Source organism: Entelurus aequoreus, linkage group LG03, assembly GCF_033978785.1.
Source record: "Entelurus aequoreus isolate RoL-2023_Sb linkage group LG03, RoL_Eaeq_v1.1, whole genome shotgun sequence".
NCBI lineage: Eukaryota > Metazoa > Chordata > Actinopteri > Syngnathiformes > Syngnathidae > Entelurus > Entelurus aequoreus.
Genome location: NC_084733.1, coordinates 16,903,780 through 16,927,757, shown reverse-complemented (window position 1 = coordinate 16,927,757; position 23,978 = coordinate 16,903,780). Strand labels below are relative to the sequence as shown.

Genomic DNA, 23,978 nt, shown 5'->3' with positions numbered 1-23,978 from the left:
TGTTTATTTTTTGGTTCAAGCACAAGACACGTTTTTACCTGCATTTACAAAGCAATTAGCTACCGGCTGCCACCTAATGATATGGAAGAATATTACATGGTTACTCTGCCGAGCTCTAGACAGCCCTGACACTCAACAACAACACATAATTTGCAGACTATAATTACTGGTTTGCAAAAAAATATTTTTAACCCAAATAGGTGAAATTAGATAATCTCTCATGGCACACTGCTCTAAACAATGTGTGCAAACTACAAAATTGCACTATTTTACAACTATTAGTGGGTGTGTTGCGTGTAACCTTCTAGGATTATGATAGTATTACAGTATATACCAGCTGTTGAGGGGGGCTCTATTCACCCTGCAGAGGTGTGTAGTCCTTGGTCATATCCGCCCGCCATTTTGTAGTTTTTAAGGGATGCGCTATATTTGTAGTCAGTTTTTAACAGAAAACTGCCTACATCATATCCAGCCTCCATTTTCTAGTTTTTAAGACATCTGCCAATTTTGTTGGCAGTTTTTACCGGAAGTCCACCTGCATCATATATGGCCACCATTTTATAGTTTTTAAAACGCCTGCCATTTCTGTAGTCTCTTTTAACATCAGGATGATTTCTACTCTAATGTACTGTACTTCCAATACTGTTTTATTATTTAATAAATTAAATAATATTATAATAATATTTTAGAATGATTAAATAAATCATTAATCAAATAAATCACTTTGTAGGTTTCAAGACATCGCCAATTTTGATTTAAAAAAAGTAAAATATTTATAATATAATAACAGAGTATTTATATAATATTTAATGATTTATTAAATAATTCTAAAATATTAATATACTTAGACTTAGACTTAGACATTAAAGTGTGTCTAAGTCTAAGTCTAATAATATTTTAGAATTATTTAATAAATTATTAGACTTAGACTTAGACTTAGACATTAAAGTTTGTCTAAGTCTAAGGCTAATAATATTTTAATAATTATTTAATAAAAAAATAAATATTATATAAATACTCTGTTATTATGTTATAAATATTTAAAACTTCATTTCAAAATTGGCGGTGTCTTGAAACCTACAAAATTATTTATATGATTAATGATTTATTTAATACGACTAAAATATTATTATAATATTATTTAATTCATTAAATAATATTTAAATTATATATAGCAAAATATATAAAAAATATAGCAAATTTGGCGATGTCTTGAAACCTACAAAATGGCTGGATATGATATAAAATTTAATGATTTATTAAATAATTCTAAAATATTATTGGACTTAGACTTAGGCATTAAAGTTTGTCTAAGTCTAATAATATTTTCGAATTATTTAATAAATCAGTAAATATTATATAAATACTCTGTTATTATGTTATAAATATTTGAAGCTTCCTTTCAAAATTGGCGATGTCTTGAAACCTACAAAATGGCTGGATATGATATCATATTTAATGAGTTATTAAATCATTCTAAAATATTATTAGACTTAGACATTAAAGTTTGTCTAAGTTTAAGTCTAAGGCTAAAAATATTTTAGAAATGTTTAATAAATAATTAAATATTACATAAATACTCTATGTTATTATATTATAAATATTTAAAACTTCCTTTCAAAATTGGCGAGGTCTTGAAACCTACAAAATGGCTGGATATGATATCATATTTAATGATTAATTAAATCATTCGAAAATATTATTGGACTTAGACTTAGACTAAGACATTAAAGTTAGTCTAAGTCTAAGTCTAATAATATTTTAGAATGATTCAATAAATCATTAAATATTATATAAATACTCTATTATGATATTATAAATATTTAAAACTTCCTTTCAAAATTGGCGATGTCTTGAAACCTACAAAATGGCTGGATATGATATCATATTTAATGATTTATTAAATAATTCTAAAATATTATTAGACTTAGACTTAGGCATTAAAGTTTGTCTAAGTCTAAGTCTAATAATATTTTCGAATTATTTAATAAATCAAACTTTCTTTCAAAATTGGCGATGTCTTGAAACCTACAAAATGGCTGGGTATGATATCATATTTAATGATTTATTAAATAATTCTAAAATATTATTAGACTTCGACATTAAAGTTTGTCTAAGTTTAAGTCTAAGGATAATAATATTTTAGAAGAGTGCGGCTACTAAACTGGCCTCCCATTGAAAATGGGTGGCGCATTATGAAGCCTAAAATACGACAACGGAGACCCCGGACTGTTGAACAACTTAAGCTGTACATCAAGCAAGAATGGGAAAGAATTCCACCTGAAAAGCTTCAAAAATTGGTCTCCTCAGTACCCAAGCGTTCACTGAGTGTTGTTAAAAGGAAAGGCCATGTAACACAGTGGTAAAAATGCCCCTGTGCCAACTTTTTGGCAATGCCATTAAATTCTAAGTTAATGATTATTTGCAAAAAAACATTACGTTTAGTATCTTGTCTTTGCAGTCTATTCAATTGAATATAAGTTGAAAAGGATTCGCAAATCATTGTATTCTGTTTTTTTGTTTTTTTTACGATTTACACAACGTGCCAACTTCACTGGTTTTGGGTTTTGCACATTCTGCATATTCATGAAGACAGACGCGCTAAATGAATTGCTCTATTTTGCTCATTTGCGAGTGTTTTTTTTTATACACCCAAACCTTCAGTAGATCTGGGGCCGTACTTATCAAGCTTCTTAGAATTACTCCTAAGAAGTCTGCTAAGAGTTGACTTAAGAGTAAATAAATTATTCGCTGAAAGCTGCACTTAAAAGTTAGTTATCAAGCGTCTTACTCACACTTTCAGCGAAGTGTAGGACTGAATCTTAAGTGTCACACTCAGAGCTGAATTACGACATTACTATGTGCCGTAAACGGAATTTTAGGTGACGTCATTTCTGTGTCCATAGAAATGACCAATCACGGAAGGGAATCCGTTGTCTAAGAATAAAGAAATATCTTGGAAATATTTAAGTGGACAATGGGAGTGTATATTTTGACAATAAGCTACAAAATAATACAAAACAAACTAGTCCCCGCCGGCACTCACGCTACCGCTCCCTCTCTTCTATCGCCCACACACTCACTGACGTCACTCACCTCACGGCCACACACATACGCTACTGTCATAACATTTTCTTTCCAATTCATTAATTAGGCAACTAATTTGAAAGTGGTGTGGGTGGCTCTATATATACTAGCCCACTGCAGACACATGCAGAAATCAACAAGGAATCGAAAAGTGTTAAATCTGTGACAAAAATAATATCCGCTCTGTCTAAACGATACCGTTTGATCAGCTGCTCGTCATCAAAAAAAACAAAAACATTGTTCCGTTCCCTGAACGTTCGCGCACGTCTCTCTCGCCTCAGTGCCATCCCCTGCTGGCAACTCCTAACCACTTAAGACACCTCTGAAGGTCTCTTAAATATCGTGGAGAGTAGGAGTGATTCTTAGACTTAAGAACGTTGATAAAAAGCTTTCATTCTTAAGTTTGAGAGTAGGACTAAATTTCGCAAATTCTCAGGACTTAAGTGTAAAATGGCACTCTAAGAAGCTTGATAAGTACGGCCCCTGGCCCTTAGTGTTGGGACTATCTACAACAATATTGGGTGTTATTTATGTACCTGCTTTGCACGATGGCCTGCTCCACTCGCGTGGTCTTCTCAGATGGTGGCGTCCCAGCAGAGTTCTGACTCATCACCGACAGGAACTGCAGCAACAGTTTGGTGCTTTCTGTCTTTCCGGCTCCAGACTCACCGCTGACACACACACACACACACACACACACACACACACACACACACACACACACACACACACACACACACACATTAGCATCCAACTTTCCTTATCTCAAGATAACGGGATCTGACCTGATAAGGACACACTGGCTGTCATGGCGCTTCCAGATGCAGCGGTAGCATTCGTTGGCGATGGCGAAGATGTGCGGCGGCAGCTCCCCCAGCTGGTGCTTCGAGTAGCGGTCCACGCTCTCCGGGTCGTACAGACCTGGGATCTGCTTGTAAGGGTTGACGGCGGCCAAGATGCTGCCGATATTTGTCTACAGAGAGAAAACAGTAAACAGAGTATATTTGCTTCTTTGTCAGGATAACCGACCCCCGGGTGTCAAAGAGCGCGAGATTAGTGAAGGGAAGTGAATTATATTTATATAGCGCTTTTCTCCAGTGACTCAAAGCACTTTTACATAGTGAAACCCAATATCTAAGTTACATTTAAAGCAGTGTGGGTGGCACTGGGAGCAGGTGGGTAAAGTGTCTTGCCCAAGGACACAACGGCAGTGACTAGGATGGCGGAAGTGGGGATCGAACCTGGAACCCTCAAGTTGCTGGCACGGCCACTCTACCAACCGAGCTATACCGCCCCACAGATTACCGTGTTCATGTTTTTAAACACCAGAACTAACATCCCAATCACATCAATTAGCTCATTTATACCATATCGACACACTTTCTCTTTGGCCCTAATGTGATATAAAGGCAGTGTTGCCGTGGTTACAGCATCCACGTCAATGGAACGCAATAGCCCTAATAAGGGGTCAGCAACCCGCGGCTCTGGACCTCTTTCAGAGATGTGTGAAAATAGTAAAAGATGAAGAAAAAAAAATGTTCTCTGCATTTGACCCATCACCCTTGATCACGCCCTGGGAGGTGAGGGGAGCAGTGAGCAGCAGCGGTGGCTGCGCCCGGGAATCATTTTTGGTGATTTAACCCCCAATTCCAACCCTTGATGCTGAGTGCCAAGCGGGGAGGTAATGGGTCCCGTTTTTATAGTCTTTGGTATGACTCGGCCGGGGTTTCAACTCACAACCTACCGATCTCAGGGCGGACACTCTAACCACAAGGCCACTGAGCAGGTAATATGGTTTCTGTCGGAGAACAAACATGACACAAACCTTCCTAGTTGTTAAAAATCCCACTGTTTATGTTACACATGCTTCACTGATGAGAGTATTTGGAGAGCGCCGTTTTGTCCCACTAATTTCAGCAATCCCTGAACTCACCGTAGTTTGTTTACACGTACAACTTTCTCTGACGCTGCCACAGAAAGACGTGTTTTATGCCACTTCTTCTTTGTCTCATTTTGTCCACCAAACTTTTTATACTGTGCCTAAATGGTGTATATTGTAGCGTCCCGGAAGAGTTAGCGCTGCAAGGGGTTCTGGGTATTTGTTCTGTTGTGTTCATGTTGTGTTACGGTGTGGATGTTCTCCCGAAATGTGTTTGTCATTCTTGTTTGGTGTGGGTTCACAGTGTGGCGCATATTTGTAACAGTGTTAAAGTTGTTTATACGGACGTACCCTCAGTGTGACCTATATGGCTGTTGACCAAGTATGAATTGCATTCACTTGTGTGTGTGTAAAAGCCGTAGATATTATGTGACTGTGCCGGCACGCAAAGGCAGTGCCTTTAAGGTTTATTGGCCCTCTGTACGCTCTGTTTTAAAAAGTCATAAATTTAACTTTTCGAAACCGATACCGATAATTTTGAAACCGAAATCGATAATTTCCGATATTACATTTTAAAGCATTTATCGGCTGGAAGGGATTATTTCTTGTCCTGTGAGGATCACGCTTACGTAGATGTTGTCTTTCTGGTAGCGCTGGTACAAATTGTGCATGATGGCCGCCTCGTGGAGCTCGGCCAGCGACGACATGTCCTCCACGCCGTGGATGCTGGACGGGTGCATGGCGCACACGCGCTCCCTGGTGACCTCGGCCTGCTGCAAGTACAGCGCCTGCAAAAAAAAAAAGAGCCAATACATTAGGTACACCCTCGCGCAATTTGCTGTACGTAAACATATCATATACACGGTATATGGCAAGTAGTCATTGAACAATGGGTTTTTTATCACCAGCTGACATCATAAAGGTCACCTATTCAACTTGTTTTAAGAATAGAAACTTCGGCCTTTCAAAGAGTTGATTGTTGACATGTCAAATCAGTCCCAGTGTGTGTGTGTGTGTGTGTGTGTGTGTGTGTGTGTGTGTGTGCTGTGGTAACAGATGCCGGGGCACTCTCTTGGCACTCTCACAACTTAAATGGATATATTTCACTTGGCTACCTTTTACTGCAGAAAAAGCAACTTGCAAGCACGTTTTAAACAGATAAGCATGCGTATTAATATTGCAATATTAATACAAACTGTGTGCCCAATCAGTTATTAAAGGTTCAATGTGCCCACTTAGGCAGTCATTCATTCATCAAGACACATTGCATGCTGTTAACCAGTGTGTGTGTGTGTGTGTGTGTGTGTGTGTGTGTGTGTGTGTGTTTACAGGATGTCATTCTGATGCATAGACAGGAGGACACGCATAAATTAACGCGCTTCTTAGTTACGGCGCTTTATCAAAACTTGGAGGGCAAATATATAATCAGAATATATTTTCTTTATTTTTTTGCAGTTTTTTTATTTTTATTATACTAGTTTAATACCGCGGGCAGGCTACATAAATGTTCCATTTTTTAATGTACTTTTTGAACTACTGTATGAAGAGTAATATTATAATCTCAGATCGCAGTAGTATGTATTATTTATGAAACCCTTTAAAGTAATGTAAGCCTAGAGGGCAACGTAAGAACTTCTTTATTTATTCTACATGTATTTGTATTTATTTTATCATACTATTGTACCCTTTGTCACATATAGTGTAACTCATTTAATAACAATACTTTTTTTTAAAAATAGAAGGTAATAATGTATTAATAACAATAATGGTGTATTAATAATACTACTAAAAATTATGATCATTATCTTTAGTAATAATGCACTCCACAAAGAAAATGGTGACCCATGATAACGATATATTATTTGCAATAATAATAATAATAATAATAATAATAATAGAAAAAATAATATAACAATAATAGTGCACTCCATAAATAATTTTAATAATAATAATAGTAATAATATAAAAAATAATATAACAATAATAGTGCACTCCACAAATAATTTTAATAATAAAAATAACAAATAACAATAATAAAATAAAATGAAAAAATAATATATATACACACATAAATAAATAATAACAATAATAATAATACCAACAACAACAACAATAATAACAATAATCCACTCTACAACGGAATTGTTGACCTAAATTAAAATTAAAAATTTTGTATTTATTATTTTATTTAAAAAAATAATAATTTAATGTTGTTACAATGGGTGAAATATTCTTTACAGTATGTTTTGTACATGTTTATATTCCTATTATATATTATATAATTCAACACAACTGTCAATTGCGCCAGTTTACAACATACATTACACGGTAATTTCATATGTATTACATAACAATACGATAATAATAATAAAAATAACAAATAACAATAATAAAATAAAATAAAACAATAATATATATACACACATAAATAAATAATAACAATAATAATAATACCAACAACAACAACAATAATAACAATAATCCACTCTACAACGGAATTGTTGACCTAAATTAAAATTAAAAATGTTGTATTTATTATTTTATTTAAAAAAATAATAATTTAATGTTGTTACAATGGGTGAAATATTCTTTACAGTATGTTTTGTACATGTTTATATTCCTATTATATATTATATAATTCAACACAACTGTCAATTGCGCCAGTTTACAACATACATTACACGGTAATTTCATATGTGTTACATAACAATACGATATAGTTAGTACAATAACATACAAAATAAAATAAAAAGACTCTGTCTTATTAATGAACGTATTTAACTAAATTGTATTTTCTAATATTAACTTAACATTTTTGTGTTAAACTCAGATTAAAACATGCATTTTCAACTAATAAAAAGCAAAATACACCAGCAATAATATCAATTAAAGTCAATGTTGAAAAGTCAGGTCAACATTTTCTTGATAATGTGATAAATACCAGTTTTATTTTCTCATATTTACTCGGAACTATAATCACAATAGTACACGTACACACCTGCTACCTCCCTAGAAGTGTCAATCAAAAAAAGAGCATATTTTTAATTAGACCGTGCAATGTTGTGGCTTGTGGATAACGTGATATGTGTATTCATAAATGTGAATAATAAATGTTTTTACGTGCACAGCAATGACTTCACATGTGAATCGAGGTCCTCTTTTTAGTTCCTGTTGCAGATTGAACGCCTTTTTAAGCCTTCTGATGTTTGGATGTGGGCTTTGCACGATTCAGGCGGCGACGAGCCAAGAGGTCATGTGACTTGACGCGTTAACCAGAAACCGATGTATGCAGAATTAGAGATGAGAGAGGAGAGAGAGAGGGAGAGGGAGGGAGGGGGAGAGGAGAGCCCTCGGCACAGTGACCTACATTCTCTCCAGCAGCGCAGGATATCGCATATTCATAATCATCTTTTACCTGCAAGCTGGCTGCACTGACCTCAGATCAGACGTACACTCGTCTGATTTCATCTCATCCGGCAATCAGGAAGTTGTTTGTGGCAAAAAAGGTATAATTCTCACCAATGCTCCAAAGCATTCACACATATGGTTTTCTACACCAAAATATATCTATTTATTATTATTCAACTTATTATTATTATTCTTTTTGGCACGCTCTACCTTCCACATTTTTCATCCGATTCAAACCGTTCCAACTTCAAACTGTTCAGCTCATTCGGGAATCGCGGGCTTTCCCTTGGCAAATTCCAAAAATTCCCAGATTTCCCAGAATTTCAGGTTTTCCGGGACATTTTTTCCCATTCAAAATGAATTGGCCATTTTTCAAACTTTCACCATTTCCACATTTTTCTACCTATTCAAATCATTCCACCTTCAACACATTTCACCAGTCTGTAAATTCAAACTATCGTTTTTTTCCAAGTTAAATACAAATTCCAGGATTTTCCAGAATTCCTGCTTTGCCAAAGCCCTATTTCTACCCTTTTTTCTGGCAACTACTCCTTCCACATTTTTCTACGCATTTCAACCGTTCCACCGTCAAAATATTCCTCTTAACCAGGACCATTTCTCAATTCAACATGTTACTACTTCAACATTTCTCAACCAACACCAACACCAACCATTCCAACTCATTCAGACCATTCAAGTTTTTTTCATTTTCAAAAAAATTCCCGCTTTTCCCGAAATTAGTTAGTTAAATTAGTTATGAATTTATTTGATTTATAATTCAAAATTTCCTGCGTCTTCGAAATTAATTCACCATGGTCAGACCCGGAACCAATTAACAGCAATAAACAAGCGTGTACTGTAAAGTAGTTAACCACTGAAATACAAAAAAAAACACTCTCCCTCGCTTCAGCCATGTTGTACTGAGCAGCCTGGACAGCCCATCTATGTTGCATTACATGCCGTTTAGGATTCTATGGGTATCATCACACTTCTCATTGCCGTCCTAATCTGGGGTGGCCTCACACATACAAAATAAAATGAAAATAAAATGAAAAATGCTTGTTGGTCTTGATTCAATTACGCTTCATCAGTTCATCAGCAGTGAGGCGGCTAAAAGGCTTTTTTGTGCCAACAAGCACACGTTCTGTCTACTAGGGGAGAACTGCCTTTCCTGTCTTTTTTTAGCACAATGGCAAAATGTGTGTGAGTGTGTGTGTGTTTGCGTTTGTGTGTGTTTTTTGTCCAATTATTTAAAAAGTTAGAAAACGCATGCACGCGTCCTATGTGGATGTTCAACTGGTGATTGGGACCAATGTGGGTCACTTAACATTACTTAAAACCAAACATTTATGTACTTTTTAGACATTTATAGAGGTTGTGTGTGTGTGTGTGTGTGTGTGTGTGTGTGTGTGTGTGTGTGTGTGTGTGTGTGTGTGTGTGTGTGTGTGTGTGTGTGTGTGTGTGTGTGTGTGTGTGTGTGTGTGTGTGTGTGTGTGTGTGTGTGTGTGCGTGTAAGGCCTCCCCACAGCATGTTCCCAAAAATCCAGGTCACGTAACACGCATTTCATCGCTAACATAGTCACTGAATGTGGTGTGTGTGTGTGAGTGTATGTGTGTGTGTGTGTTGTTGTGTGTGTTTCTGAATGGAATAAAAGCAGACACATTCTTCATACTCGCAAGAAAATAACGTTGTGTATTTACAAAGAAAAAACATTCCTGATTGCACGAAAAGGAATTTATATTTTTATCATTTATTCTGGGAGAATAAATACTGTTCTTAAAAAAAAAAAAAAAGACCAAATATAAGAATAAAGATTATGTTTTTTGAAAACTGCTTTTATTTAAGAAGTAGTTTAAGAGAAATCTTTTTTGATAATACATTTTTTTTTGAATAAAAGTTTTTGTGATTTTTTTTACAAGAATAAAATTGTTTATTCCTCATTCAAAATTGTATGTAATCTCATCTCTTTTTCCCCTTAATAAAATGTGATTTTATTTTATTATTTAAAAAAAAACTAAAAATACTGTTGTTTAAAAAAAAAAAGACCTAATATTTAAGAAGTATTTTGAAATAAATATATTTTGATAACAAATGTTTTTTAAAATAATAGTTTTTGTAAAAAATTTTTTACAAGAATAAAGTTGTTTATTCCTCATTTAAAATTGTATGTAATCTCATCTTTTTTCCCCTTAATAAAATGTGATTTTATTTTATTACTTAAAAAAAAAAAAAAAAAAATACTGTTCTTTAAAAAAAAAAAGAAGAAAGACTTAATATGAGAATAAAGATTGTTTGTTGAACTGTTGGCTTTTATTTAAGAAGTATTTTGAAATAAATCTTTTTTGATAATAAATGTTTTTTAAAATACTAGTTTTTGTGATTTTTTTTTTTTTTTTACAAAAATAAAGTTGTTTATTCCTCATTTAAAATTGTATGTAATCTCATCTTTTTTCCCCCTTAATAAAATGTGATTTTGTTTTATTATTTTTAAAAAAAAACTAAAAATACTATTGTTTAAAAAAAAAAAAAAAAGACCTAATATGAGAATAAAGATTATGTTTGTTGAAAACGTATGGCTTTTATTTAAGAAGTATTTTGAAATAAATCTTTTTTGATAATAAATGTTTTTTTAAATAATAGATTTTGTGATTATTTTTTTACAAGAATAAAGTTGTGTATTCCTCATTTAAAATTGTATGTAATATCATCTTTTTTTCCCTTTAATAAAATGTGATTTGATTTTATTATTATTTTTAAACGACATTTTCCCAATTACATTCTTACAACACGTATCTATTTATTTTGTATGTGTGCATTTATTTTTGGTGATTTAACCCCCAATTCCAACCCTTGATGCTGAGTACCAAGCAAGGAGGTAATGGGTCCCATTTTTATAGTCTTTGGTAAGACTAGGAATAAACAGACATCACTACTATTTACTAAATGTCATGATTAGACGGCTAATCTACTTCCATCAATCAATCAAAGTTTATTTATATAGCCCTTAATCACAACTCCCAACAGGTATAAAAGAAAGGGCATCTCTATCCTCCTTCAAAACCGCAATAAAAGTTGACCTCCAGGCAGCTACAACCCTAAACTAACACCCTCCCCGGATTGCTAATAATCAAATGTAAACAATCAAATGCAGATACTTTTTCTTATGCCTTCTGATCTCTCTCTCTCTCTCTCTCTCTCTCTCTCTCTCTCTCTCTCTCTCTCTCTCTCTATGTCCACTACTTGATGTCCATATCCTACCCCCCGCCCCTCCACACCCCTGATTGTAAATAATGTAAATAATTCATTGTGATTATCTTGTGTGATGACTGTATTATGATGATAGTATATATGATAGTATATATCTGTATCATGAATCAATTTAAGTGGACCCCGACTTAAACAAGTTGAAAAACTTATTCGGGTGTTACCATTTAGTGGTCAATACGGAATATGTACTTCACTGTGCAACCTACTAATAAAAGTCTCAATCAATCAATCAATCAAGTGTCTCAAAGGGCTGCAAAAGCCACAACGACATCCTCGGCTCAGATCTCACATACTTTCAAAATTTAAAGGAGCCATCTTTACAATTTGTTTTAAAATTGCTCAACATGCGAGCTAGCTTTTGCGGCTGTAGCTACTAAACTACGATGTCAGACGGACATCACTAAAATTTACTACATTTCATGTATGATTGGACATAGCTAATCTACTTTCAAAATGTACGAGCTTTGTTTAGAATGTTGTTTTTATTTTAAAATAGCTGGTTATACAAGCTAGCTAACATGAATGTAGCTGGTAAACTACGACGTCAGACTATCAGCGAATGGACTTCACTACAATTTGCGACATGTAATGAATGATTAGACAGCTAATCTAATTTCAAAAATGTAGCTGAACCATGTTTAGAATGTTTTCATTTCAAAAGTCTCTGGTCATACCAGCTAGCTAACACAGAAACTACAATCTCAGACTGGCATTAAACAAACTTCACTACAATTTACTACATTTCATGAATGATTAGACTTAGCTAATCTACTTTCAAAATTAACATGAGCTTTGTTTAGAATGTTGTTTTTATGTTAAAATAGCTGGTTATACGAGCTAGCTAACATGAATGTAGCTGGTAAACTACGACGTCAGACTATCAGCAAATGGACTTCACTACAATTTGCGACATGTAATGAATGATTAGACAGTTAATCTAATTTCAAAATGTAGATGAACCATGTTTAGAATGTTGTTTTTATTTCAAAAGTCTCTGGTCATACCAGCTAGCTAACACGGAAACTACAATCTCAGACCGGCAGCAAACAAACTTCACTACAATTTACTACATTTCAAGCATGATTATACATAGCTAATCTACTTTCCAAATGTACACGAACATTGTTTAGAATGTTGTTTTTATTTTAAAATAGCAGGTTTTACGAGCTAGCTAACATAAATGTAGCTGGTAAACTACGACGTTGGACTATAAGCATAATGGACTTCACTACAATTTGCGACATGTAATGAATGATTAGACAGTTAATCTAATTTCAAAAATGTAGATCAGGGGTCACCAACCTTTTTGAAACCAAGAGCTACTTCTTGGGTACTGATTAATGCGAAGGGCTACCAGTTTGATAGACACTTAAATAAATTGCCACAAATAGCCAATTTGCTCAATTTACCTTTAACTCTATGTTATTATTAATAATTAATGATATTTACACTTAATTGAACGGTTTAAAAGAGGAGAAAACACGAAAAAAATTACAATTAAATTTTGAAACATAGTTTATCTTCAATTTCGACTCTTTAAAATTCAAAATTCAACCGAAAAAAAGAAGAGAAAAACTTTTAAAAAGAATTTATGGAACATCATTAGTAATTTTTCCTGATTAAGATTCATTTTAGAATTTTGATGACATGTTTTAAATAGGTTAAAATCCAATCTACACTTTGTTAGAATATATAACAAATTGGACCAAGCTATATTTCTAACAAAGACAAATCATTATTTCTTCTAGATTTTCCAGAACAAAAATTTTAAAAGAAATTCAAAAGACCTTGAAATAAGATTTAAATTTGATTCTACAGATTTTCTAGATTTGCCAGAATAATTTTTTTGAATTTTAATCATAATAAGTTTGAAGAAATATTTCACAAATATTCTTCGTCGAAAAAAACAGAAGCTAAAATGAAGAATTAAATTAAAATGTATTTATTATTCTTTACAATAAAAAAAATAAATTTACTTGAACATTGATTTAAATTGTCAGGAAAGAAGAGGAAGGAATTCAAAAGGTAAAAAGGTATATGTGTTTAAAAATCCTAAAATAATTTTTAAGGTTGTATTTTTTCTCTAAAATTGTCTTTCTGAAAGTTATAAGAAGCAAAGTAAAAAAAATAATGAATTTATTTAAACAAGTGAAGACCAAGTCTTTAAAATATTTTCTTGGATTTTCAAATTCTATTTGAGTTTTGTCTCTCTTAGAATTAAAAATGTTGAGCAAAGCAAGACCAGCTTGCTAGTAAATAAATAAAATTTAAAAAATAGAGGCAGCTCACTGGTAAGTGCTGCTATTGAGCTATTTTTAGAACAGGCCAGCGGGCTACTCATCTGGTCCTTACGGGCTACCTGGTGCCCGCGGGCACCGCGTTGGTGACCCCTGATGTAGATGAACCATGTTTAGAATGTTGTTTTTATTTCAAAAATCTTTGGTCAAACCAGCCAGCTAACACGGAAACTACAATCTCAGACTGGCAGAGGTGGGACCAAGTCATTGCTTTGCAAGTCACAAGTAAGTCTCAAGTCTTTGCCCTCAAGTCTCGAGTCAAGTCCCGAGTCAAGACAGGCAAGTCCCGAGTCAAGTCCAAAGTCAAGACTAGAAAGTCTCAGTCAAGTCCCAAGTCCTGCATTTTGAGTTTCGAGTCCTTTCAAGTCCTTTTAACCACACACTAATATTTTTACACAGATTGTGTATGCTTTTAAAACGCTGTATTTATTTATTAAAACAAGTGCATTTGAAATTGCAGGAAAAAAATGGTGCTGACATTGCAATTCATAATAGCACTATTAACCAGTCATTTTAATAGTTTAAACAATTTTAAACATTTAACTCATTCCTTTACAGAATAAACACATTTGCAAAAATAACATTAACATACTATTGGTTGTATTTTATGAAAATAACATTACCACAAAGTTGAGAAGGAGCAAAGATCTTCAATATTTGTATGTGAGAATCACAAATAAATCTTCTGGGGGAGGATGACGCCCCTACAGGGGTTTGGTTTACAAACTTTCAGCCCCACCTAAAACAAAATTCACCAGCCGCCACTGATTATGATGCATTCTCATTTTAGGCAAAGTATAAGACAATACTTTCTTAACAGTATAATTGTAACCAGGAATAAGTCTTCAAGTAACAATATTCAAATACTAACATTGTTGGGTAAGACAGCATTTGGTTTTATTCTGAATCCAGTGAAACAGATTGGTGGTTTTAGCTGATATAAAGACTTTCAGGTGTTTATATATGTTTAAGTATTTGGCAGACGCTTTTATCCAAAGCGACATACATAAAAAATAGATATAAAACAATCACTGTAAACATGATCATTTAAGGGAAGAATGTAATACAAAATATCAATACAAAGTGTCAAGACAGAATAAACTCTCTACTGCTGCAGCAACAGAGATACAGTCTATAGGTCCCTAAAATATATAGATATCTAATGTATTCATACATTGTTTATGTAGGATATACGCATGTATATATAATCTAATCATATTGTTCCTTCAACTTAAAAATAGCTGACCGTTTTTTTCCCCCTTCTCTGGGATTATATTCCAGTTTTAATCTCGGACGTCTGGTCATTTATAGCGTATAAGAATATTATATTACTGTTAAGCAAACTATGAATAATAAAAACGCCAAAACATGTGTCCGTTATCATAGCTACACGTATGACAAAAAAACGCGTGAAAATGAGTGGTATTCAGTGAGGTAAGATGAATTAAATTTGCTGACAGTTCATTGCTCCTGCCAAATGAATTGCACTGAGTGGAGCGGATCACCACTCCAAGATGGCGGCTCCGCGTCTCGTCTGCGCCAGTAGGCAGTAGCGCTCAATGCTGCGTACCCTTAAAACATGTCTATGGTTATAACGTTAGCAGTGAGTTTGCAGCCTCACTGATTTAACTACACAGCAAATAAAAGTCATGTTACTTAGCCAATAAACGTTATCTTACATTCAAAACTTACCCTTCTTTGGGCAACTTCAAATGTCGAACGAAGTTGGAAGTTGTTGCGTCTCCGTCTGTAATATTCGAACTACGTGATTTGCATACGGCAATTCGTTTTTTGTTGACCAAGTCGTAGTTTTTATACCCGAACGAAACCAACTTTGGCATAATTGTTTCTCACTGCCGCATTATTTGACAACTCATGTTCGGTGGTTGTCCTGCAATTTGATTGGATGAGAGCTGTGGGATGAAAACAATGTAGATCTAATTTGATTGGCTGTTGTACTGACAGCACACACGCTTATAGACACAGACGTGTAAAATGAAAGATACGGAGCGCTCCCAAATAACTTTTTAAGGTTTGGGTTTTGGGGAAAGTAGCAAGTCATGTCAAGTCAAAAGGCTCAAGTCCAAGTGAAGTCACAAGTCATTGATGTTAAAGTCTAAGTCGAGTTGCAAGTCTCTTTACATTTTGTCAAGTCGAGTCTAAAGTCATCAAATTCATGACTCGAGTCTGACTCGAGTCCAAGTCATGTGACTCGAGTCCACACCTCTGCAGACTGGCATTAAACAAACTTCACAACAATTTACTACATTTCATGCATGATTAGTTAGCTAATCTACTTTCAAAATGTACATTAGCCATTTTTAGAATGTTGTTGTTTATAATTGCTTGTCACGACGACATGCAGCTAACACAGCTATTGTACATATGGTACCTTTTGAGGACTGTGACATTTGCTTTTTATGGTTTATAATCTGTCAAACAACATAGTTGTCTCACTTTTGTAGGGCGTAGAATGGTTGACTTGATTTACAATGTTGTAGAAGAAGTTGTAGAGTGTGTCTCCGAGCGAGGCACAGCAGCGGTGTCTCATTGTTTTAACGTTAGCGTTAGGATTCGCTATCAAATATTTAAGCGCTTCCAGCAGGGCGGATGTTTGAAAGTAGAGGAGTGGGGGGTTGGGCAAATTAAACACATTCATAATCAGGACTAACGAGGATGTATGATTCTTAGCTGACTATCTACTTACTGTAATTCTAGTGGTGCAGTAAACATTCATTTATTGTGAATGTACTTTGAGGGGAGGATTGAAACTCTTGGCGGCTGTCTATTATTAGCTGCCAACTGGAGCACATTTGTGTGTGTGTGTTAAATCTAAAGTGCAATGTGTGTGGGTTATACAGATTAGATGAGCACACTCATGCTCACGCTCTTAATGAGATTTTAAAACGTTCAATGACATTATTTTGGCGGAGGACGTGGCATTAAAAGGTTGTGGATATACAGGGGGGGGGGGGGGCTAGAGGGGCTGACATCCAATAAAGTTCTCATTTAGCGGCGCTCTAAAGGTCATTGCGTGTCAGAGCGGGAAGGTGGAGGTTCTCGTCCCGCTTTCAAAGAAAAAACAAATTCAAACCAATGACGACAAGAGTGTCTAGTGGCTCCCTGGAGCTTTTTCCAAAGATGTGTGAACATGGAAGAATTTGTATTTTTTGTTTTAATATTAAAGTTAAAAGTTTAAGTACCAATGATTGTCACACACACACTAGATGTGGCGAAATTATTCTCTGCATTTGACCCATCACCCTTGATCACCCCCGGGGAGGTGAGGGGAGCAGTGAGCAGCAGCGGTGGCCACGCCCGGGAATCATTTTTGGTGTTTTAACCCCCAATTCCAACCTTTGATGATGAGTGCCAATCGGGGAGGTGATGCGTCCCGTTTTTGTAGTCTTTGGTATGACTCGGCCGGGGTTCGAACTCACAACCTACCGATCTCAGGGCGGACACTCTAGCCACTAGGCCAGTGTTTTTCAACCACTGTGCCGCGGCACACTAGTGTACCGTGAGATATTGTCTGGTGTGCCGTGGGAGATTATGTAATTTCACCTAATTGTGTTAAAAAAATATTTTTTTTGCAAACCAGTAATTATAGTCTGCAAATGATGTGTTGTTGTTGACAGATTGCTGGACGACAGCAAAGACTTACAGCGTGTGGAGCCGCAGACGGCGTCCACAAAGTACATCCGTACATGACATGACAATGAACATCAAAATAGGAGCGCAAGACAAGAACAAAAACACCAAAAAACTCCAAATAAGTCACGGCGTGATGTGACAGGTCATGACAGTACACCTACTTTGAGACAAGAGCTATAGTGAAGCATGGTTGGTTATGGTTTGAATATCCAACAATTGCGAGAATAACTTTTTATTGTCAATATTGGCTGCTGAAATTAATCTTTTTATGTTTTCTGCTCGTGGTGTGCCTCGAAATTTTTTAAATGAAAAAAATGTGCCTTGGCTCAGAAAAGGTTGAAAAACACTGCACTAGGCCACTGAGCAGGTAATATGGTTTCTGTCGGAGGACAAACATGACATAAACCTTCCTAATTGTTAGAAATCCCACTGTTTATATTAAACATGCTTCACTGATGAGAGTATTTGGCGAGTGCCGTTTTGTCCTACTAATTTCAGCGATCCTTGAACTCACCGTAGTTTGTTTACATGTACTACTTTCTCCGACGTGTTTTATGCCTTCTTTGTCTCATTTTGTCCACCAAACTTTTTATGCCATGCGTGAATGCCGAAAGGTGAGCTTTGTTGATGTTATTGACTTGTTGGAGTGCTAATCAGGCATATTTAGTCAATGCATGACAGCAAGCTAATCGGTGCTAACATGCTAAATAGGCTAGCTGTATGTACATATTGCATCATTATGCCTCGTTTGTAGGTATATTTGAGCTCATTTAATTTCCTTTACTTATGTCCTCTGTGTATTTAATTTGTATTTGCATGTCTCATGACACATCATCTGTATGTAACACTGGCTGCATTTCTGTGTTGTTTGTGTGCCATGTTGTTCCAGACCACAGCAAATGTTACCCAGCTCACAAAAATTGCAATAAATCCACTAGAAGAAGACAGCCTGACATTTCCTATAACTTGGACACACACATCTTATCTCATCCTGTGAGAAGCCTCCATTTTACTAATGATTTCCAATGTTGCAAAAATGTGTAGAATAAAAATAAAAATGCAACATTTCTGTCAACGAAGATTTGCATCAGCCTTTGATAGTAGGCTAATATAGCTAATATAGACACTTACGTCATGTGTTGCCTTCATTATAACACTATATATAACACTACAGATTTTTTTTTTTGTATTTTTGGTCCAAAACGGCTCTTTCAACATTTTGGGTAGCCAACCCCTGCAATAGCATAATAGCGTTTACCTTGACACATACATATAGATCAGGGTGAGGTACCCAAGCTTTTTTCACTGAGGGACACAGACTGACAAAAGAATGTTGGTAGTTTTCACCTTCAAAACCAATACAATATGTGGATTTTTTAACAGAAAACAAAGACGACTATTTTTGGACAAATGAGGATTCACAACCGTATCTTTTTGAAGCTGAATATACGGAGGATGAACTGCTGCTCATAGAAGCGAGCACGAACAGACGGTGAAACGTTAGGCTAATGCCGTAGCATGCGGTCGCAATGCGATTTGTGACTACGCTAGTAGAAAAAGTACCTCTGTGTTCGCTCTTACAGGGGTGGTATAGCTCAGTTGGTAGAGTGGCCGTGCCAGCAACATGAAGGTTCCAGGTTCGATCCCCGCTTCTGCCACCCACACTGGTTTAAATGTAACTTAGATATTGGGTTTCACTATGTAAAAGTGCTTTGAGTCACTAGAGAAAAGCGCTATATAAATATAATTCACTTCACAATAACAATGTCGCTACAGCTTGGTTATTATACAGGTTACGGAACGTAAATTAAGTATTGTTGGCGGTTTCTGGAAGCATTTTCCAAGTGAATTAATTGATACCATTAAGCCGCATTGCCAGCCACCAAGAACTAGCCGATTTGTACAGATTAGAATGTAAAAAAAAATTACTTTTGCAGTTCCCCTTTAAAGGCCTACTGAAATGATTTTTTTTAATTTAAAAGGGGATAGCAGATCCATTCTATGTGTCATATTTGATCATTTTGCGATATTGCCATATTTTTGCTGAAAGGATTTAGTAGAGAACATCGACGATAAAGTTCGCAACTTTTGTTCGCTGATAAAAAAAGCCTTGCCTGTACCGGAAGTAGCGTGACGTCACAGGTTGAAAGGCTCCTCACATTTCCCCATTGTTTACACCAGCAGCGAGAGCGATTCGGACTGAGAAAGCGACGATTACCCCATTAATTTGAGCGAGGATGAAAGATTTATGGATGAGGAAAGTGAGAGTGAATGACTATAGTGCAGTGCAGGACGTTTCTTTTTTCGCTCTGACCGTAACTTAGGTACAAGGGTTCATTGGATTCCACACTTTCTCCTTTATCTATTGTGGATCACGGATTTGTATTTTAAACCACCCCGGATACTATATCCTCTTGAAAATGAGAGTCGAGAACGCAAAATGGACATTCACAGTGACTTTTATCCCCACGACAATACATCGGCGAAACACTTTAGCTACGGAGCTAACGTGATAGCATCGGGCTCAAATGCAGATATAAACAGATGAAATAAACCCCTGACTGGAAAAATAGACAAAAAATCAACAATACTATTAAACCCTGGACATGTAAATACACGGTTAATGCTTTCCAGCTTGGCGAAGATTAACAATGCTGTTGCTAACGACGCCATTGAAGCTAACTTAGCAACCGAACCTCACAGAGCTATGATAAAAACATTAGCGCTCCACCTACGCCAGCCAGCCCTCATCTGCTCATCAACACCCGTGCTCACCTGCGTTCCAGCGATCGACGGAAGGACGAAGGACTTCACCCGATCATCCGTGCGGTTGGCGGCTAGCGTCGGCTAGCACGTCTGCTATCCACCTCAAAGTCCTCCTGGTTGTGTTGCTACAGCCAGCCGCTAATACACCGATCCCACCTACAACTTTCTTCTTTGCAGTCTCCATTGTTCATTAAACAAATTGCAAAAGATTCACTAACACAGATGTCCAGAATACTGTGGAATTTTGAGATGAAAACAGAGCTTTTTTGTATTGGATTCAAAGGTGTACCAATACTTCCGTTTAACTAGTGACGTCACTCGCATACGTCATCATACATTGGCCGTATTGGCATGTGTTGCAATGTTAAGATTTCATCATTGATGTATAAACTATCAGACTGTGTGGTCGGTAGTAGTGGGTTTCAGTAGGCCTTTAAGAGTTTATGGGTTTTAATGTCATTATTTATTTGTCAACTTCTAAACAACACATCTTGTGTTTTACAGACCTAAAAAATATGATTGTTACACTATTCTAATTCATCCCAGACTCTGATGCTGCAAACACCAAGGGTAAGACATTCATCTGAAAACTGTAATACAAATGTTGGAACGGAGGTCAGCACAAAACTTCAATACCCATAATTCACTGAGTCACCCCCAAACGCTGACTAACTAATCTATGGTCCAGGAAGCAGTGCTGGGCTCAGCTTTAAAATGCTTCAAAAGTCCCAGACCTTTCTGCTCCGGTGCATCTGATTTTTGGGGATTAATGGCTGTCCTTAAGAATTAAACTAAATACTGAGGCTGAAGCTGCCTCTAGCTGAATGCCAAACACATTGCCAGCGTGATGCTGAACATCCTGAAGCTTAGCATCTGTCTGTTTAGCATTTTTCATAGTTGGTTGTTGTGATAGTGTGTGTTTGCTTGCGTGCGTGCGTGTGCGTGATTTCTTACCTCTCCATAGTCAGTAGTGACAACAAGGGTTCCATCTCCGCAGGAGTTAACTGTGGCCGGAACCAGCTGTTCCTTCTCTCTGACCCAAACGCGGGCCCCCTGGATGGCACAAACACATAACAATATAATTTAAATGTTAATTGTGTTACGACTACATTCAACATTTCTGTCTGAGGATTTTTTTTTTTTTTAGGAAATAAGTTTAGTTTTTTCACAGAATAAGTCACAATCCTAAAGTAATAAAGTCAGATTTTTTTTTCAAGGAAAAAGTCATAATAGTATGAAAGTAAGCACATATTTGGGGCGGAAAAGTGTCCTTTAAAAAAAAAAAAAAAAAAAAAAGCATATGCGTGGGTTTCCTCCGGGTACTCCGGCTTCCTCCCACCTCCAAAAAGACATGCACCTGGGGATAGGTTGATTGGCAACACTAAATTGGCCCTAGTGTGTGAATGTGAGTGTGAATGTTGTCTGTCTATCTGTGTTGGCCCTGTGATGAGGTGGCGACTTGTCCAGGGTGTACCCAGCCTTCCGCCCGAATGCAGCTGACACAGGCTCCAGCACCCCCCGCGACCCCAAAAGGGACAAGCGGTAGAAAATGGATGGATATATATATATATATATATATATATATATATATATATATATATATATATATATATATATATATATATATATATATATATATATATATATATATATATATATATATATATATATATATATATATATATATATATATATATATATATATACACATAATATACATACATATATACATACAGTATATATATTAACTTTTGTAATATCATGAAAAAAAGTTTATATTTTTTAGTTATAAAAGCCACAAAAAGTCATTATTTAACTTGAATTAAATCATATTTGTAGTAAAAAAAGAGCATTTTTTGGGATTAAAAATACGTAATAATACAAGAATTAAAATTACAGGAAAAAGTCGTAATTTAAAGAAGGTAAAATGAATGTTTTGTTTATTTTCTAAAAAAGGTCAAAACTGCTTTTAATATATATATATATATATATATATATATATATATATATATATATATATATATATATATATATATATATATATATATATATATATATATATATATATATATATATATATATATATATATATATATATATATATATACATATATATATTGAAAACACTGTGAGGATAGAGTTGTAATATAAGAATACATACATATTGTTTAGTGATAAAAAATATGACATTTTTTTGGATTGTAAAGTTATCAAATTATATATATATACATATATTTATATATATATATACACATATATTTATATATATATATATATATATATATATATATACTGTATATATATATATATATATATATATATATATATATATATATATATATATATATATATACACATATATTTTTATATATATATATATATATATATATATATGTATATATATATATATATATATATATATATACTGTATATATATATATATATATATATATATATATATATATATATATATATATATATATATATATATATATATACTGTATATATATATATATATATATATATATATATATATATATATATATATATATATATATATATATATATATATATATATATATATATATATATAAATAACTTTGCCGTTTTCCCACATTGAAAAATAGTAATCTTACAAGAAATAAAAAGTCAAAGTAAAGTTGTATTTTTGGGGGGGGGAAAAGTCATAGATATGTTTGTTTGAAAACAAATGTTATATTACAAAAAATATAATAAAGTAATATGATAAAAATATACTTAATAATACAATATGTTTTTTGTTTTAGTTTAATTTAAAAACAATATTTTCATACATAACAATCAAATGACATATGTGGCGCTCCTTTGGATTGTTTTCAAAATGCTTTGTAAGACATGCTAATAGTACATGTAATACAGATATTGTCAACGTTTTGTAATCAGTAGATAAATGATTGTTTATATATGTTGCAAAAACCTTTTGCTTAATGTGGGCCATGTTTTTTAACCAATCTTGCTCAGACTTTACACAAGTGTTTCTCAGTCCCTCAAAGGTGCGCACCAAATTTCGTGGTCATTTGGCTAAACATCCTAAAGTTTCACCGGGTGTTTTATAGAGCACATTGAGCTGTGTGAGAAATTCCAAGCCAAACCCATTTACAGGGTTTAATTACAGCGCCACCATGTGGTGTATTTGATGGAAAAACTTTATTTTGACAAATTTTGTGTCAAACGGTTTAGGAGTAGAGGAGTTAGCTTACACACAAAAAATAATAGAAAACCTGCAGGCACCCAAAAAAAGACTTGAAACTAGTTTCCATGCAATCAGTAGTGGAAGGGTTTGTTTGAAGGGGTCAAGCGTACATTCCATGTTGGCAAATAACAGTTTGTTTTTGTTTTTTTAATGGCCATGGTAACCTTGAACATGTTGGGCATTATTCCGGTCGGCCTGTGTCGGTGCACAGACAGATGTGCTTAATGAGAGATAAAGACTGTAACATCTGCTCTTTCTGTCTCTGTCCAGCAACAGTGCTTGAAATCGGTGTTTGTGTTTGACTCGCGGGTTTAGAGGAAGTGCTCGTCACACACCTTTACACGCCGACATATGTCTCTTTCACTCCGTCTTTGACCTCTGACCTCT

General features: G+C 34.8%; 1 protein-coding gene across 1 annotated transcript in view; it reads right to left on the bottom strand.

Moving 5' to 3' along the window:
* The window catches only part of myo10l1 (myosin X, like 1), a 93,381-nt gene that overhangs the window by 48,140 nt on the left and 21,263 nt on the right, over positions 1–23,978 (bottom strand). Inside the window, exons 2-5 of the mRNA XM_062041381.1 lie at positions 21,314–21,412; positions 5,596–5,754; positions 3,873–4,060; positions 3,624–3,758 (exon numbers count right to left, since the gene is read on the bottom strand). Of these exons, the coding sequence (XP_061897365.1) occupies positions 3,624–3,758; positions 3,873–4,060; positions 5,596–5,754; positions 21,314–21,412 (581 nt within the window). The remainder of the gene's footprint in view (positions 1–3,623; positions 3,759–3,872; positions 4,061–5,595; positions 5,755–21,313; positions 21,413–23,978) is intronic.